Source organism: Sceloporus undulatus, chromosome 1, assembly GCF_019175285.1.
Source record: "Sceloporus undulatus isolate JIND9_A2432 ecotype Alabama chromosome 1, SceUnd_v1.1, whole genome shotgun sequence".
Lineage (NCBI taxonomy): Eukaryota > Metazoa > Chordata > Lepidosauria > Squamata > Phrynosomatidae > Sceloporus > Sceloporus undulatus.
In genome coordinates, this window is record NC_056522.1 from 295,479,625 (window position 1) to 295,498,311 (window position 18,687).

General features: G+C 38.2%; 1 protein-coding gene across 5 annotated transcripts in view; it reads right to left on the minus strand.

Moving 5' to 3' along the window:
* Nucleotides 1-3,049: 3,049 nt before the first annotated feature.
* SHANK2 (SH3 and multiple ankyrin repeat domains 2) overlaps nucleotides 3,050-18,687 on the minus strand; it is a 489,211-nt gene continuing 473,573 nt past the window's right edge. For all 5 annotated transcript variants that reach the window (XM_042469292.1, XM_042469286.1, XM_042469278.1 and 2 more), the window contains one exon: nucleotides 3,050-7,885. In XM_042469292.1, coding sequence (XP_042325226.1) covers nucleotides 7,309-7,885 — 577 coding nt within the window. In that variant the 3' untranslated portion in view covers nucleotides 3,050-7,308. The remainder of the gene's footprint in view (nucleotides 7,886-18,687) is intronic.

The following is an 18,687-nucleotide window of genomic DNA, read 5'->3' on the forward strand; positions in this document are numbered from 1 at the left end:
AGACCTCCAGGGAAGGAGACTCCACTACACTCCGAGGCAGTGTGTTCCACTGTCGAATAGCCCTTACTGTCAGGAAGTTCTTTCTAATGTTGAAACGGAATCTCTTTTCCTTGAGCTTGCATCCATTGTTCCGGGTCCTGTTCTCTGTAGCAGCAGAAAACAAACTTACTCCCTCCTCAATATGACATCCCTTCAAATATTTAAACAGGGCTATCATATCACCTCTTAACCTTCTCTTCTCCAGACTAAACATCCCCAGCTCTCTAAGTCGTTCCTCATAGGGCAAGGTTTCCAGACCCTTCACCATTTTGGTTGCCCTTCTTTGGGCATGCTCCAGTATCTCAATGTCCTTTTTGAATTGTGGTGCCCAGAACTGGACACAATATTCCAGATGGGGTCTGACCAAAGCAGAATAGAGTGGCACTATTACTCCCCTTGATCTAGACACTATACTTCTATTGATGCAGCCTAAAATTGCATTGGCCTTTTTAGCTGCCTCATCACACAGTTGACTCATGTTCAACTTATGGTCTACTTGGACTCCTAGATCCCTTTCACACATAGTCTCCTTAAACCAGGTGTTCCCCATACTTTTTCTATGCATTTTGTTTTTCTGTCCTAAGCGCAGTACCTTACATTTTTCGGTGTTGAATATCATTTTGTTAGCTTTGGCCCAGTTTTTCAATCTATTAAGATCATTTTGAATTTTGATCCTGTCCTTTGGGTTATTAGCTACTCCTCCTATTTTGGTGTCATCTGCAAATTTGATAACTATGCCCCCAATACTGTCATTCAAGTCATTCAAGTAATCAAAGATATTGAGTAGCACTGGGCCCAGGACAGACCTCTGTGGGACCCCACTGGTCGCTTCTCTACAGGATGAAAAGGAGCCCTTGTTGAGCACTCTTTGGGTTCAGCCAGTTAACCAATTACAAATCCATGTAACGGTTATCTTGTCTGGCTCACATTTTACATGCTTGTTTGCAAGAATATCATGGGGAACCTTGTCAAAGCCCTTACTGAAATCAAGAAATGCTATATCCACAATGCTATATCCCTTCATCTACCAATCTGGTGATTTTATCAAAAAAAGAGATAAGATTTGTCTAGCATGACTTTGTTTCTCTGAAACCGATGTTGACTTTTTGTGATTATGGAATTGCCTTCTAGATGTTCACAGACTCTCTGCTTAATGATCTGCTCTAGAATCTTTCCTGGTATTGATGTCAGACTAACTGGACGATAATTGTTGGGATCCTCTTTTTTTCCCTTTTTGAAAATGGGGACGTTTTCCCTCCTCCAGTCTGTTAGGATTTCTCCTGTTTTCCAGGAGTTCTCAAAGATTATTGCCAATGGCTCTGATATATTTGCCAGTTCTTTTAATACTCTTGGATCCTGGAGACTTATATTCATTTAGATTAACCAGGTATTCCTGTACTATCTTTTTACTTATTCTGTACAGTACTGAAATTCCCCTATTCTGTCCTCTGCTCCATTATCCTCAGGTTGAGCACCCTTTGCCTTTTCTGAGAAGACTGAGGCAAAGAAGGTATTGAGTAATTCTGCCTTTTCTCTGTCCACTGTTAGCATTTTGCCATCTAATCCATGCAGTGGCCTTACCGTTTCCTTCTTCCTTTTGCCGTGGACATATCCAAAATAGACCTTTTTGTTGTTCTTAACTTCTCTAGCAAGCCTGAATTCATTCTGCGCTTTAGCTTTTCTGACTTTATCCCTACACACGCTAGCTATTTGTTTGAATTCCTCTTTGGTGATTTCCCCCTTTTTCCATTTCTTATACATGTTCCATTTCAAACTTAGCTCAGTTGAAAGTTCCTTAGTCATCCATCCTGGTTTTGTGAGACACTGCCCAAGAAAATCTTCTGAATTCTGAATCACAATGCAGATGTATGGAAAAGCCAAGAATAGCAATCTCCAAACAAGGCAAAATCCATCCATTTATAGGTTATGAATCTGATGAGTGTAGTTATGGCATTCCTCCCCTTTCCCACTCTTTCTATGAAAACTATTTAAAGCCTGGTGGAAAAGGTCAGATAAAAAAAACAGAGTTTAGAATAGCCAACCTCTCCTCATTGGACAGAAAATTAAGAACTTTAGTAAGTGTTAATAAAGTCTCACTGCAGAATGTTAGTAATAGGAAACAATCCTGACACAGCCATCTCTTTTACACAGATGAATGAAATGTGTTTGGAAAAAGATCTCACTTTGTGAATGCAATTTTGTTATGTGCAAAAGATGACCACATAAGGAGGTGACGGAAAGGCCTCTCATCCAGCTCTGTAGGAACGTGTAGTGCTGCTGTCCCAGTAAACAGCTGGTAAAAATCAGATCCCATCTGATCCTAGAAGGTAAGCAGGGTCAGCCTGGTTAGTACTTGGATAGGAGACTGCCAATGAATACCAGGTACTGTAGGTTGTATTTCAGAGGAAGGAACTGGCAAAACCACCTCTGAATATTTCTTTGCCTAAGAAAACCCTTTGAAATTCCTGGGTTCAACAGGCAACTTGAAAGCATGTACACACACATATATCTGAATCTTAACGCATATGCAAGAAAGCCTTTCCTCCAAAACCGATCAGCATTGTCAGAAGTGTCAGCAGAGCCAAGCCATCTGTGTGGTGATGGAGATGCTAACATGCAGCCTGGTGATGTACATGAGGATTTATGGATGAGGGCCCTTGCTTCTCTGTAGCACTTGGTCTCATACATCATCTTAGCAGTAGTTCACCAAATTAATAACTTACTGACTGTGGTGCCAAATAAGATGCACAAACTCATTTTTTAAAAACCACTTAATAAAGCAAAATATCAGTTAATCACAACATAAATAGATGTTTCTTTCATGCTACAACATAATTTCTTATTTGAGATCTATTAATGATTTATCAGTATGATAAATCAGTATGATTTAACTCTGAATCAATATTCAGATACCTTAAAATGTTTTCATTAATATAGAACAGCAGAACTGCCAACTCTTTTGAAAAACACACCATTCATACTGTGTATATTTGCAATCAGAACTACAACCTTAGTGCAATATTATATTTATTTTTTACAGTAATTTTGGTTGCCATACAAGAGTAGTAAGGAGTAGGGAAAGTGCAAGTTACAGGAGCTTGATTTTGTTTTAATCCATCTGAAATAAGAGGAATTAAAGCACAAAAAATACAGCAACATAGATAACATGAACACAGGTTGTTACACAAACCATAGCGAAAAACATTACTATCTAGAAAAGAAAAGAAAATGCAATGGGAAAATTATCAGTATTAGAGGCTCATACGTAGAGTCATTGCCAGATCAACTGGGTAATGCTTATTTGTAAAGGAACTCAGAAAAATCACTTTTTAAACTTAAGTACCACAAATAGTTAGCTTTTGTGATATGTAAATTCTGTAAATCAACAGTCACATATAGTCATTTTAGAATATATGAATTAAAACTTAAATGTTCCTAGACACCCAGGGAAAGGAGTCTGTGCAGTTATACACAATTTACATCTTGTGTGATTTTGGTATTGTATACACAAATATTACAGAAACTAGGCATGAAAATGCAGTTTATTTAAATTACAGTATATAAACAAAAGTTGTTCCTAAAACCTGGAATATCATTAACAATATAATCTTGAACACCTTGTTTTGCACCATCATAGTAGCAGGACATTAAAAGGGTCAATCTCACTCCCAGCATTTTTAAAATAGATAAAAATGTCAGGCGGGAACACTGTATCTGTTACTATTGCTTTCTGTGATAAAACCATCAAACAGTGCTAAAGACTACTTCATCTTGGCAATGGTGTATTTTATTGTTATTGTTTCTTGCAGGCTCTATTACTCTTTAGATCATAAGACACAATGTAAAAATAAACTATTTCATTAGCTCTTTGATGTTTAAATCTCTTTTCTACTAAGTATACTGTACCTACTTTTTAAGTGCCTGAAAAAAGATAACATATGCAAGAGATCCCTTTTAAAGAAGAGATTACCATCACCTGTAACTTTGTGTACATCATCATCAAATATTGAACAGTAAAAGGTTATGATTAACAGCAGCTTAAAAGTATTTCTTTCCTATTTTCTTGTCCTATCATTAGTCCTACTGTATTTCCCGGCACATATTATAGAGGTAACACCAACTGCATTCAAAGAAACAAAAAGTATCATGGCGTTCGTGGTTTATTTACTGAATTCTGTAATATCACCAAATGGAAGACAATGATGGCTGAATTATCTTTTCATTTTTACACTCCCCCTCCCCATGATTTGATGGCCTTTTGTAGCCACTGAAAATGTGAATGTCATCTTTTCCATAAAAATCCATGTAATTATGGAAATTTCAGTCCTTTTACATTTAAACTAGATTTTAATTACAAGGTTACTTGGAACTTTCAAATGCAAATAGAAACCTGTGAAGGGTAGGACAACAGCTGTTAAGTCAAAAGACCAGTTTTTGCAGGGATTGCGTGGAAGGAAAAGAGAGAACAAGAGAGATGAATATTAGCTTTTCATAATTAACCACTGCATTGTTAATTGTAACTATGTTTGAAGAAACACGCATCTTCTGAAGAGGTTCTAGCAAAGATAGAAAATATAACACAGCTCTGCTGGTTCAGATGCATCCAAATGAGGTTGATTTAAAAAGGTCAAGACTTAATAATTATTCCACAGAAATAGTAGTAAACCACAAAAGTTTTATTTATTTTTTTAAATTTCTAGCATTGAAGTGGCACAAAGGCTGCCCAGTAGACCAGCCACTTATATTCTTAAAATATTGTGCTTATAAACTATCTGTACAGCTATTTAAACTTGCAGTAAAGAAAGATATTGAAATTGCTAAACTTTATGTATTAATTCTAGGGCTGTTGCAGACCTAATTAGACACTTGGTTGTGAAAAAATAAAATTATAATTAGAGATAGGCTGGAACATGGAAAGTAATGTAGATAGGAGGAATGTAGATGCCTTCAAAAATATGAGGCCTTTTGAAAATTAAGTGGTTTAATAATTGAGCAACCAATCACATGTCATTTAGTGCAGGCTAAAATCTTCATGAAGCTAAGAACCGCAAAATTTCTAATGCACATTGCTCATGGTGGGGAAGAGAGAAAGTTGATACTGTTAATCTTCATAAACATTACCAAATTACAGGTATTACCACAAAAGTTTGCCATTCTAATTATGCATTCTGATCTCCATAACCAACCAATCCACTTTGGGTAAAATCTCCTGTTAACTTGTTTTTGTTTAAACACATCTTCTGAAAAAGAGAATGTTCTCTTGAAATGTTGCTCTAGTTCATGTGGTAATGAAGAACTGAACTGCTGGATTCTTAAGATTTTATAAATTTTTGACTTTTTAAAACTGATTCCAGTTACTAGAGTCTTGATTCCAGCTATCACAAAAGGTGCCCCTGGCATCTGTAACAGAGACCCATCATTTGCATAAAACTACTTCCGAGAACATACACAATGTTTACATTTTAATTTTGTTTCTTTAAGACCACAGGAAATAACTTTTAAACAACAAGAGACCCAAGCAAAGACCTAACAATACACATCTGCATGTGAAAACAGGCTTTTGCTGGGTGGCTTCAGCAATGTTGAGTTTTCTCATGTAGGTGAGGGTGATAAGGCTGCATCCAAAGATCCTCTTCAAGCTGGAGAAGCCCCTTCTGCACACAGTTTATTTTTTCCATAGCTTGTGTAAGAGTTTGTGCATCCACATACGATTTGTTTTTATGGATTTTTAAATCACAGCTATAATTGAGCCTCATGCCATGTGTGATCACTTTGATCCAAAAAGAAGAATCTATACATAAAAACGCGCTTCTCTATATGAAATCCTCTTTAAGTAGTGGAACTAACTGTGCAGGATGGGGAGAAGGGAAAGCAAAAAATCAACAACTTCGATTACCTGTTTAAGTTAGGGACACCAAATCATATTACCTGTCCCTGCCTTGACCACATGCTGGTCAAGTCCTTTTCTTTGGGTTGACATACAGGAGGAAAGGCCTAGAGTGTAGCAGTGGGCCAGTATCCCATTCCTGTTTGAGGATCTCTGAATTGCAGCCATTGTAACAAATGTTCACCTCTTTTATACTAGAAACCTGTAAAAGCTGTTTCCTGCCACACATCTCTGGTTCCATATTTTCAGAGCAATTAAAAGATAGAAAGGTGGAAGAAAACAGATTTGATGTTGTTTACTACTTTGAAAATGTGACAGTAAATGTCACATTAAAATACTAATCTGCTATGTAAATTAAATATAAAGAGTTGAATACATCTGAATTGAATTATCTGAGAACAAATGCTTTTCATTCCAATCTTCAAAAATGTTGATTTCCTGTTTAAGATAGCTAGGAAAGATCTCTTAGCTTCCACAGGTTCTACTGCATTATATAAGAAAAGGAAGCATGCATGAAAGTTTTCTGGCAACTTTGAGACACACTAAACATAAATGGAAAAATAAAGACTTAAAAATTCAAGCAACAAAGATATACTGGAAGACAAGAACTACTTTCATTACTGAGAAACCAAGAAACATCATCATCTGATCCAAAAGATGTCACAAAAGAATGTTTGAAATCTCTGGCTTAATGACTCTATGAACTTAACGTTTAATTCAATGCAGTAAGTACAGCATGAAAATCTGATGTTTAGAATGAAACACCAATTGGCAGGACTGGAAATCAGAATGGGAAAATCCACTGAGAAGTTAACTTACAGGTGCATGGGCACTAGTGTAATGGTCAAGTGCAGTGGTGGGGGAAGCAGAGATTACAAAATAGTGCTGGGCATAAGACTTCATTGTGCAAGGAGACACACCTGTGAGTTTCAAACTGAAAAGAAACTAACACTGGTGTTCAAGCAAAAGGGCATGCCAAAGGGCTGAAAACCATTTCACAAATACAAAAAGATTAATATTGTGAGTATGTGTGAACCCCCAGCAGTTAAACAAAAATGAGGGGAAGGGGGAGATTTTTAGAAAAAAAATCAGTATGAGCAGAATGTTTTTTTTTTAAAAAAGTTAGCAATTTTTTACTTTCCTTATTCCTTCTCCCACTGTCCCCCTCCCTTTTTGATACATATGGTCCCATTTATGTGAATTTACCTGAGGTTGCTCCTGGGTGCTAAACTTACAATATGCATTGCTGCAAATCCGAAACTACAGGGACTGACTGATGCTTTAAATTGATGGTACGCTTGGGGAGCCAAGGCATTTGGGGTGTTTCAGTACCAGCCTATCTCTATTTATAACAAAGGTTTGTGAGGCAAGAGCAGCCATTCTTATCTGTCCAACAGCAGTTTCAAGGCTCTTTCTATGTTCATTCGGTGACCAACTCTAGTCACTCCAAGGTCTATCAAGTCTTCCTTCTGAAGGTTTGGTAAGTGAGTGCCATCTATTTCATTATCCATAAAGGTCTCTTTATGTTCACCTAAGTTTAAACTTTCCAACCAATCTGCCACATCTGGTTTAGTCCACAGGTGGACAGGCTTAGTTGTAAAAGGCTTATTTGAGATTGGCTGTTGCAATATGGAGGGAGAAGGAGACCTGCTGCGCCCTGTGTTCAAAGCAAAGAGGTCCCCAGAAGGAGGCTGGCTGGGTAGGCTAAAAACATCAGAAAGAGTTGGAGAAGGAGATGCAACTGGAGCAGCAGCAGCAGTCAGAGGAGCTGGCATGATGTCTTTACTTATCTCTGTGGGTGAAGCCACTGGGCTTGGAGCATGTCTTACTCCTGATGTCCTACTGTCATAGTCTGGGGATCTGCTCTGCAGAGAGATTGGCTGGCTAGTCCCAGGCCGGACAGTAAAAGTGATGGTTGAACTTCGTGTACCTGAGACAGTGCTCATGACGTCTGTGCTCCTGAAATCATAAGTGAACAGGAAACAATCAGACTCAACACTTTGAATCGCTGATAACTTGAAAACATTTATGCACTGTGCATTACATTTTTTAAAAATTGCAAATGCCAATGAAATGCCATAAAACTTTCTATGAAAACAATAATAGCAGAAATATAAAGAATTTTCAGAAATATTTTAAAAACCAAAGGCAATCTTAAATATGCAATTAACAGCCAATTTACTAATCTTTGCCAGAGCTTGGTAGCAATACAGTTACTTGTAACTAGTTAGTTTTGAGTGGTCACAAGAGTGGAATGCAATCAGTTAAGAATGGAGCCATTCTATTGGGCCAAGTAGTAATCATTTCTAGTCACCCAGAAGTTACCATTTAAGATTATTATAGAGACATTTTAATAAAAGTTTTCAAGTTTCATGGAATTCTCTTATCCTAAATCTTTCTCATCAAAAAGTGACAGAAAATTAATAGAAAAATAGAAATATTGCAAAAAGTAAAATAACAAGTTTTTCAAAACTATAATGATCTACAGCAATGTGTTACTTTTCAAACACTGTAACAGGTAACAGAAACAAATTATTTTTAAAAAGTAATTTCCCCAGGGCCTCTTTTTAACATTACATGGGTTTTCTTTTAGTTAATATGCTTCAAGACACACAGAATATCTGGATACAACCACCCAGGATGCTTTTTCATGTCATTATTGACTATTATTCAACATTGAAAGCACTCTCATTAACATATCAGAGATTACAGCAAAATGGAAAAGAAAAGACAGCCTAAAAGATAAATAAGTAGTACAAGTTTTTAAAACCCCAGCATGTTGGAACCAGTGCTTTTAAACCCAGTCCAACCTACTAAAGGAAGCCAGTGGACCCAAACCTTCTCCTTACAGAAAAGGTAAAACTGTATTACAGCAGTACATGTTTGGAAATGATGAATCAACATTCCTAGGTGGACTAAAACTGCAAGAACAGGCTACAGTGGACTTTGGAAAACTGCCTCTGGCTACTGTTGTATTGGGGCATCTAAAAGCAGTCACAGATCCAGAAGAACCAGAGGTTTACAAGACAAATGAGTCTATACCCCACCAAACAGATGATTTTTTTCTACCCTAAGCCATCATAGTATGTGTTATGTTTTCATTACCTCAAACTTGTCTTGACCCAGCTTTTACCAACTCACTTATACCAATCTTCAGTCTTGACCAATCCCAAACTATCTTTAATTCCTTTCTAATTTTAAGGTGAGTTGTGGCTGTGTGGTACTTTGTGATATAAATAGTGATTGATTAGGAATGATTAACTAGCCTCAAAAATAAATGCTAAGCCATATGATAAATACAGACAAACATCCTGTTAGTGACATATCCAGCAATAGTGCAGGCATATGTCTTTTTTGTGGTCATTGTGGAAAGAGATATTCCCTACCTATCTCACACTGTCACCCACACTCCTCAAAGTCCTCCTGACTCTGCCTGCCCCCCTGACACAGATACATAATGGCTGGTGAAGATGGGGGTGTCTGGCAATATCCATACAGCCAGAAACATAACAATGAAGGCAAACTCTGGGGTTTTCTTTAGGTCTTTCAGAGGATCCTGAGGATGACTTTGCCATTGTATATATGGTTATAGGGACATAGTCAGATGCTGTAGTTTTCATGTTTCTGGAAAAGTTTGGTTAGCCTCCATTTTCTACTGGGAATTACATGGCCATTTTTTAGGGGGAGGAGCAAGAAATGGTGAGTTTTAAAGGTGGTGAGAGGGGACATGGGGTACACTTCCACTGCGATGTAACATAAAGCCCCATTTTCCTGATGGAGGATAATGGGCACTGTTAAAAAAATCTGTGGCCAAGATCCTGCATCAGGAAAAGGACCAATGCAACCCCTCAAACCCACCTTAGAAGGCAGAGGATGTCACCAACATATGGATTACTAAGGTGCTAAGGCACAGGGCAGTGAGCAAAATAGTGTCCACCCCTCTCCTTGCAATGAGTTGCTTTCCAACAGGCAGCCACAGGTACTCCTGCAGAATATTGTCACAATTGTTTGTGGGAAGGTGTGTTGCTACAGGGAGTGAGCTGAGGCTTCTCCATTCATCACCTTGCTCCCTAGCACCTTAGAAATCCCTATGCTGGTGCTGCTGTCTGGTTTTAGGAGGGCACTCTTGGTCACTGCATTGGTAAGCATGATTTCAAAAATGTATGATGACATAAATCTGGCTTATGAGTTCATGAAGACTGAACAGGATCCCAGCCCTTATTTTATTTAACCATCTATATCCCACGCTATAACCAAGAATCACAGGAAAGCATGCAACAAAATCAGAACCTTATAAATGTTGCTATTCAATATTTATGGTAGCAGCAACACTGCCATGACTGTAAAACCCTCCTTAAAGGCCAGGCAGCCACACCAACCCAAGCAGTTCTGTGGTGATGGCAGGTGGGATGCTGATGCATCCAGCCCTCTCCTACCAGTGAGGCACAGTATGACATGCAGATGCAGATGCAGCCCAACGAGGGTCAAAACAGTGCATCAACATCGGGAAAGGAAAATGGAATCTGTTGGTCAAGGTATGACTGAGGCAGTGCGGGAAGCTTCAAAATGGCCTCGGAATACCACTCAAACGTCGAAAGGGGGAAAGGGGGTAGGAGTGCATGATGGACTGTAACATTTTGTGTTTCCTCCACTGTTGTCTTTTACTTTTTTAGCCTGTGTCCTTATCTGAGAAAAACAAGTAAAATGACAGAGGTGGAGAGATATTACCATCTCAAGCAAGCAAGCAAACAGAAATCGAAGATTTCTATACAGACTGTATTGCATTGTAACTTGTATCCAAAATATAATGGGAACAGAAATTCTTGCAAGAGATGATCCCCTTGTGAGACTTGAGGTCAACTTTATGTAGGCCTGTCTCACATGTACCAGCCACTCTTCAGCTGGCCAAGCAACAGAAATGGTTCTCCTATTTTAGTGTTAGAGTGCTGTAGAACTCTCAATCACAGCCTATTCGACAGATGGCCATCCAGCCTCTGTTTAAGGACCTCCAGGGAAGGAGACTCCACTACACTCCGAGGGAGTGTTCCACTGTCAACAGCCCTCCTTTGGACATGCTCCAGTTTCTCAATGTCCTTTTTGAATTGTGGTGCCCAGAAGTGGACACAATATTCCAGGTGGGGCCTGACCAGAGCAGAATAGAGTGACACTATTACTTCCCTTGATCTAGACACTATACTTTTATTGATGCAGCCTAAAATTGCATTGGCCTTTTTAGCTGCTGTATCGCACTGTTGACTCATGTTCAACTTGTGGTCTACTTGGACTCCTAGATCCCTTTCATACGTTGTTTCATTCAGCCAGGTGTCCCCCATCCTATATCTGTGCATTTTATTTTTTCCACCCTAAGTGCAATGCCTTACATTTCTCCGTGATTAATTTCATTTTGTTAGTTTTGGCCCAACTTTCTCGTCTATTCAGATCATTTTGAATTTTTTTCCTGTCCTCTGGAGTATTAGCTACTCCTCCTAATTTGGTGTCATCTGCAAATTTGATAAATATGCCCCCAATTCTGTCATCCATGTCACTGATAAAGATGTTGAATAGAACTGGGCCTAGGACAGAGCCCAGGTCAAAAAGAGTGAACCAACCTGGAGAAACACATATTTTCAGTTCAATATAGGCTGATATATACATGTATTTCTTATATAGATATATAAATTCTGAAGCAATCATACACTAAGGAGAGGGACAAAGATGGATCAGAAAACAACCTACAAAATTAACACTTTTTCATGGCTGGCAAAGGGTTGGGTTCATTCCATAAAAAGAGAAGCACTGGAGAATGCTGGGAGAGAATGGAAATTGGTGGGGATCATTTCCCTTTTCCATCAGTGGGGATAGAACAGTGTTTGAAGATGCTCCTGATGATGGAATAAATTTCTGAATCCAATCCAGTGGTTCTACTAATTTACAGTGAAGTCATGTGGATGAGACTGACATAATTTGGGATTCCTAGCTCAAATCTAGCATACTTCTCAGGCTGCAACAAAGAACAATTAAATTAGATTTTCCCTGAGACCACTTCCCCAGCCAAGAACAACATTCAGTTGTGTGCAGAAGCCTCACGAGTTGCTTGTCAACTACACCCTCTGTCAAACATGCCCAAAATATTGGGAAAACAGACATTTGCATACATACATCAGGAATAAATGCCATTATTCTTATTTTTAATACCAGCATTTGTTTGTCAGCCTCCCCCCACCTGCAAGTCACAGCAACCAGCAATACGTTACCACATTTTGTTGCAAACCCCACTTGTATATAACTATTTTAAAGACATAAACTAGGCATAACAGTGACACAACCAATGTGAAACATGGGTCATGTCAATTTCCTTTCAGGAAATAGAAAAATAAAGTGCAACATGGGTGTGTGTTGGAAAAATTTGTGAAAATGGCTGATGCATTAGCATTAGATGTTATTTTAACAATTACGGGCTGGCATTCCATTTGTGACATATGCAAACATATGTCCACCTAATGCCTATGTTAATTCATATTCTATCCCATCCTCCATAACAACCAAAGCCCCTAGGACTCGATTTGGGGATGGGGAGCAGGGGGCAACAATGAAGTTCTGCCAGTAGAGCTCTTGCACTGTGCTGGGTAATGCAGGATCTCAACTATATATATTAACAATATTTACCCTTGTAGGAATCTTGGGGTCAACACAGAGGAGTTTATCACACAGGAGGAATTTCTCTTAATTTCGAAGGAAAGAAAGTGGGGCCAGACCGCATTCATGTGAATTCGCTAGTTCAGCAAATTTATGTGAATTTGAATTGCATTCGAATTGACTTCCCATTGCCCGAAAATAGCTTGCCATTGCCCAAAATTATGTGTGATCACCTCTCATACAATAACATGAAATCCCATGATTGCGTTCAGACTGAGTTCCCATTGTCCGAAATTGCGTGTGGTACTCTATCATGCAGTAATGTTAAACCCCATGATTGCATTCGGATTGCCATTGGATTATACTTCCAATTTCCCTTGTCTGATAAACTCCATAATTAACATGGCAGCATTTTTACAATTATTGTTTAAAGTTAAAAATGGAAAAAGTTTCCAAATGCCCCTAAAAATATCATTTTTGAATGAGTAATCACCACTCTGACAGAAAATCTTAATAGATTAATGTTAAAATATTTAAAAAGGATGACATGCCCTCATTATCACAGTAAAGTCCAGTGATCCCTTGGTACTGGATGGGGTTTGATTCCAAAGCTCCCCGTGGATACCAAAATCCATGGATATTCAAGCCCCATTAAATGCAATGGATAATAAAATAGTGCCCCTTATATAAAACGGCAAAATCAAGGTTTACTTTTCAGAATTTTTATATTTTCTCAATATTTTCAGAATGCTTGAGTGCATGGATGCTTCAATGCGTGGATATAGACTCCATGGATATGGAGGGATGAGTGTAATGCATTACTGGTAACATTGTTACTTGTACCATGTTACTTCTGAACTCTGGTATAAAAAGTAAGGTGAGGCTTCATTCAAAGTTTGCTTGTTGCTTATTTGGGATTTGTTTTATGATAAGGATGCACATACATGCGTACGCACCCACCTACGCATGTAAATACACATGTGTGTGTGTGTCTGTGTGTACGAGTATAATGTTAGGAAAGAGGATCTCTCTCGCTTCAAGAGGAATTCTTTTTATAGAAATGGCTATGGGGCTGGCATGGGTCCATATCCCATTGTTAGTGTCAATTGGATTTGACTGAATGAACCAATTTAAACCAGCTTCTTGTACATCCCACAAAGGTTTTACACACTATAATGTTTATTATTTTGCTATACCAGAGATGGGGACTAGGTTATAGGGAGGATGGCATATCACTGTTTTTGACATAAAATGTCAAAGTTATTCTCAGATACAAAGAAAATCATGGCTCAGTGAGTAAAATCCAATTGTTAGCCCCAGCTAGCAGAAATCCATTGAAATCAATGGTACTTACATAAGTTTTGATTTATTATCCTGCAACTGCCTTGACAGGTCTACTCTAGATGGACATTAGCAACTGAATGTAGCTTGGAAATAGTAAAACACACGTCAAAATCCATCTTAATGTATCTTCCTATAATTCACATAGATTGTTTAGTAATATGAGAAGAGAATGCAGATATTTGTACTAAAGCATTTTCTGCCACCAAAGATGGAAGAACTGATCAGCTTAAAAAGTAGCTTGTTTCCTATTGACTGTGACAATTGCTGCAGACAAATAACTTCAGAGGTAATTTGCTTGCAGTTATGTGTAGTTTCTTTGGATTTCATCTTGTACCATAATTACTTTTCAATCACTGTGGATAAAGGTTATTGATGTACCATTGGATAAGAAAACAATTGGAATTATTTACTCACAAGAATTATTTAGCAAAATAATTCTATTAAATGATCTCTAGACAGAAGCTGTGCTAAATTATATTCAATCGTGAATATTATATTATATTCAATTATAATATAGAAATTCTGAAGAATAAAATTAAAATTGAATTGTTTGAAAAAAATGATCTTGAGCAGTGGGGAGTAAACAATTTTCTTTTTGGGTGATCAAACGCATATGTTTACAGCTGTGAAAAAGGAACTATTTCATAAGAATGAATCTTAATAATGTCTGATACAGCCTTTTGCATAAATTGTCAGTATGAGTTTATTAGACTTGAGATAATACTTTTCGTGCAAAAATACTTCAGTATTATGGCTCTACACGATCAGAGACTATTTCATCTGTGATTTAAAGGATTAGAAAAAGGCTGGATTTAAAAAAATGCAGGGTCTATTATGAATCTGAAGTATTTGGTTGCAGACTTTAGCTTACCAGGACTACCCTGATTGCAATACACATTATGTTGTCTTAGACTATTTCACAATATATAATTAATGTGTCACATCACTTAATTTTCCCAGTAAAAAGGCATTGTGTAAACATGACTTTTCATTTAATTATTTTGAGCTATTTTAATATTATTTAAACACATTGCTACATTTCAAATTTAGAACAAAAATGGCAGAAGTCAGCCAATGCCCGTATAACCTAGTTTGTTCGTTCTATTGCAAAAAGTCATATGCTCCTAGTCAAATACACTGCACCGATTCTACTTGGGCAGCAAAACATTTATATGATCTTTTAAATTGTACAGTGTGATTCTACACATGCTATGAAGGCAAGTGGCTCTGATGCCACTGGAGTCTTGAAGCTGGAATTTAGTTTGTACTTTAAAGAAGCTATTCAAAACACTGGCTAAATACCCTAAAGATACCATATTCCATCTGATCTTGAAAGCTAAGCAACGTCAGCTCTGGTTAATACTTGAATGGGAGACCGACAATGAATATCAGGCGCTGTAGGCTATATTTTAGAGGAAGGAACTGGCAAAGCTACCTCTGAATATTCCTTACTTTAGAAACCCTATGAAATTCATGCCATAAACTGACAGGTGATTTGACGTATACACACACACAGCCCCTCCCAAAGTCAAAGGAACCTATAAAAAGCTGAGCAGGTCATATTATTGACCTGCTAACTGAATTCTAATAAAAATCTGCCAACAATTATGGAGAGTAAAACAAGGTCCACAGACTGGATATGCTCAAAATATTGTCAAGAAAGGTGAACACCAGGGATTGTAGTAACCACTGAACCACTGCATTAATAGCAATAGCAAGTACATTTCTATGCCACTTATCAGTGCACTTAAACACTCTCTAAGTGGTTTACAATGTGTAAGCCAATTGCTCCCAACAAGCTGGGTACTCATTTTAGTGAACTACGGAAGGATGCAAGGCTGAGTGGACTCTGGAGCCCTGCCTGGGATCGAACTCACAACATTGTGGTTGTGAATGGCTTCAGTACTGGCATTTAACCACTGTACCACCAGGGCTCTCGCATACATGCAAAGTGATGCTCAAAAATTTACTATAAAGACTTTTACCATACATGAAGTGAAAATGCTGTATGTTCAAGCTGGTTTCAGAAAAGAAAGAGATACTAGGGAGCACACTGCAATCATACTCTGGATACTGAAATGCATCGAAGAATTTAAGAAGAGATCCAATTTGTGCTTTTTAGATTATAGATGATTCTTTGATTGTAGATCATGGAAAGCTATGGATTGATCTAAAAGAAACGGATGTGGCACAATAGTTGATTGCCCTGATGCATAACTGATACCCAGGACAAGAAGCCACTGTATGAACAGAATATGGGAAAACATAATGCTTTCCAATGTGAAGTCGAAGGCTTTCATGGCCGGCATCCATAGTTTTTTTTGTGGGTTTTTCGGGCTATGTGGCCACTCTTCTAGAACATGGCCACGTAACCTGAAAAACCCACAAAAAACTATAATGCTTTCCAATTGGCAAGGAGGCCAGGTAGGTCAGCATTTTATCACCCTGACTCTTTAATTCATATTCAGAACACACCATATGGAAAACACAATTAGACTTTGAGGAAGGAGGTGTGAAAATTGGAGGAAGGAACATCAACAAATTAAGATATACAGATGGCACAATATTACTTGCAGAAAATAGCAAAGACTTAGAAACTACTACAGACGAAAATCAAGGAAGAAAGTACAAAAAGCAGAGTAATTACAACTGGATGTTAAAAAAAAAATAATGACCACAAAAATGTATATAATTCGCAAGTGGATGATGAAGACATTGAAATAATAAAAAACTATTCTATAGCCTGGACAGGTGATAAATCAAAATGGAGCACATAGTCAAAAAGTCAGAACAAGATGAGGACTTGGAAGGGCAACTATGAAAGAACTACATCAGATACTCAAGAGTAAAGATATATAATTGAAGAGCAAAGATAGGATTGATCAGGATTGATCGTATTATCAGTTTGTGTGTACAGTCAGAATTGGGGGCATACTTATCAAATTTGCAGATGACACCAAATTAGGATGAATAACTAACACCCTAGAGGACAGGATCAAAATTCAAAAATGACCTGAATAAACTAGAAAGCTGGGCTAAAGCTAACAATGAACTTCAACAGGGAGAAATGTAAGGTACAGTACTGCACTTAGGGCAGAGAAATGAAATGCACAGATATAGGATGGGGGACACCTGGCTGAACGAGACTACATGTGAAAGGGATCTAGGAGTCCAAGTAGACCACAAATTGAACATGAGTCAACAGTGCGATGCAGCAGCTAAAAAGTCCAATGCAATTTTAGGCTGCATCAATAAAAGTATAGTATCTAGATCAAGGGAAGTAATAGTGCCACTCTATTCAGCTCTGGTCAGACCCCATCTGGAATATTGTGACAAGTACTGGGCACCACAATTCCAAAATGACATTGAGAAACTGGAGCATGTCCAAAGGAGGGTGACCAAAATGGTGAAGGGTCTGGAAACCATGTCCTATGAGAAGTGACTTAGGGAGCTGGGGATGTTTAGCCTGAAGAAGAGAAGGTTAAGAGGTGATATGATACCCCTGTTTAAATATTTGAAGGGATGTCATATTGAGGAGGGAGTAAGTTTGTTTTCTGCTGCTCCAGAGAACAGGACCTGGAATAATGAATGCAAGCTACAGGAGAACAGATTTCACCCCAGCATTAGGAGGAACTTCCTGACAGTAAGGGCTGTTCGACAGTGGAACACACTCCCTCGGAGTGTAGTGGAGTCTCCCTCCTTAGAAGTCTTTAAACAGAGGCTGGATGGCCATCTGTTGGGGATGCTGTGATTGTGATTTCCTGCATGGCAGGGGTTTGGACAGGATGGCCCTTGTGGTCTCTTCCAAATCTACATTCTATGTACAGTGAAGAAAGGTGACAGGAAGAGAATTAATTCATTTGAAACATGGTAGAATAGAATGCCAAAATGTCCAATCAATGGGTCCTGAACTTGAGCCTAAAGTCTCCCTAGAAGCCAAAATAAACATTTGGAGGCTATTGTATTTTGGCCATATTATGGGACATGTCTAATTAGAAAGTATTATAATGCTTAGTAAAGTGGGAGGCAGAAAGAAAACAGGATAGTCACATTACAGGTGGATAGAACCATCACGGAAGCCACAACCCTGAGTTTGAAGGCTCTGAGCACAGCTGTTGATGACAGGGTGTTCTGGAGGCCTTTGACTCATAGCTGAGGCCATATTAACAGCAGTTAAAAACAACAATATTATTAACAGAAAAAGGTGATACAAAATTCAAAACAGCTGAATTCACATCCTGACATCAGAACAGTGATGAATAATAAATTATACAAGTGTAGGCTAACTCTAAAATACGAATATGAATGATTTTTTTTGTTATAATGAGATGTCTAAATATCTGTATCATGTTTCAATATTTTATAAAAACCGACCTAAGCACAAAATACTTATTCATCATGGAGATGATGAATCAAGAACTAAGGACAGTGGAACACACTTCCTCAGAGTGTGGTGGAGTCTCCTTCTTTTGAGGTCTTTAAGCAGAGGCTGGATGGCCATCTGTCGGGGATGCTTTGATTGAGATTTCCTGCATGACAGAGGGTTGGATTGGATGGCACTTGTGTTCTCTTCTAGCTCTACGATTCTATGTACAACTGCTTTGGCTAAATCATGATTCAAATTGGGTGAATCTGCTTCAAGTCCAAATCAGATCAGATTGGTCCAGACTAAGTCCAACTAAAGCATTTTGGATACATTTGACTAGCTGGACATTGAACTACAGTAAAGAAAGCCAGGTCTCTGAGCTTATGACCAGAAGGAGCCAATCACTAGAGGGAGT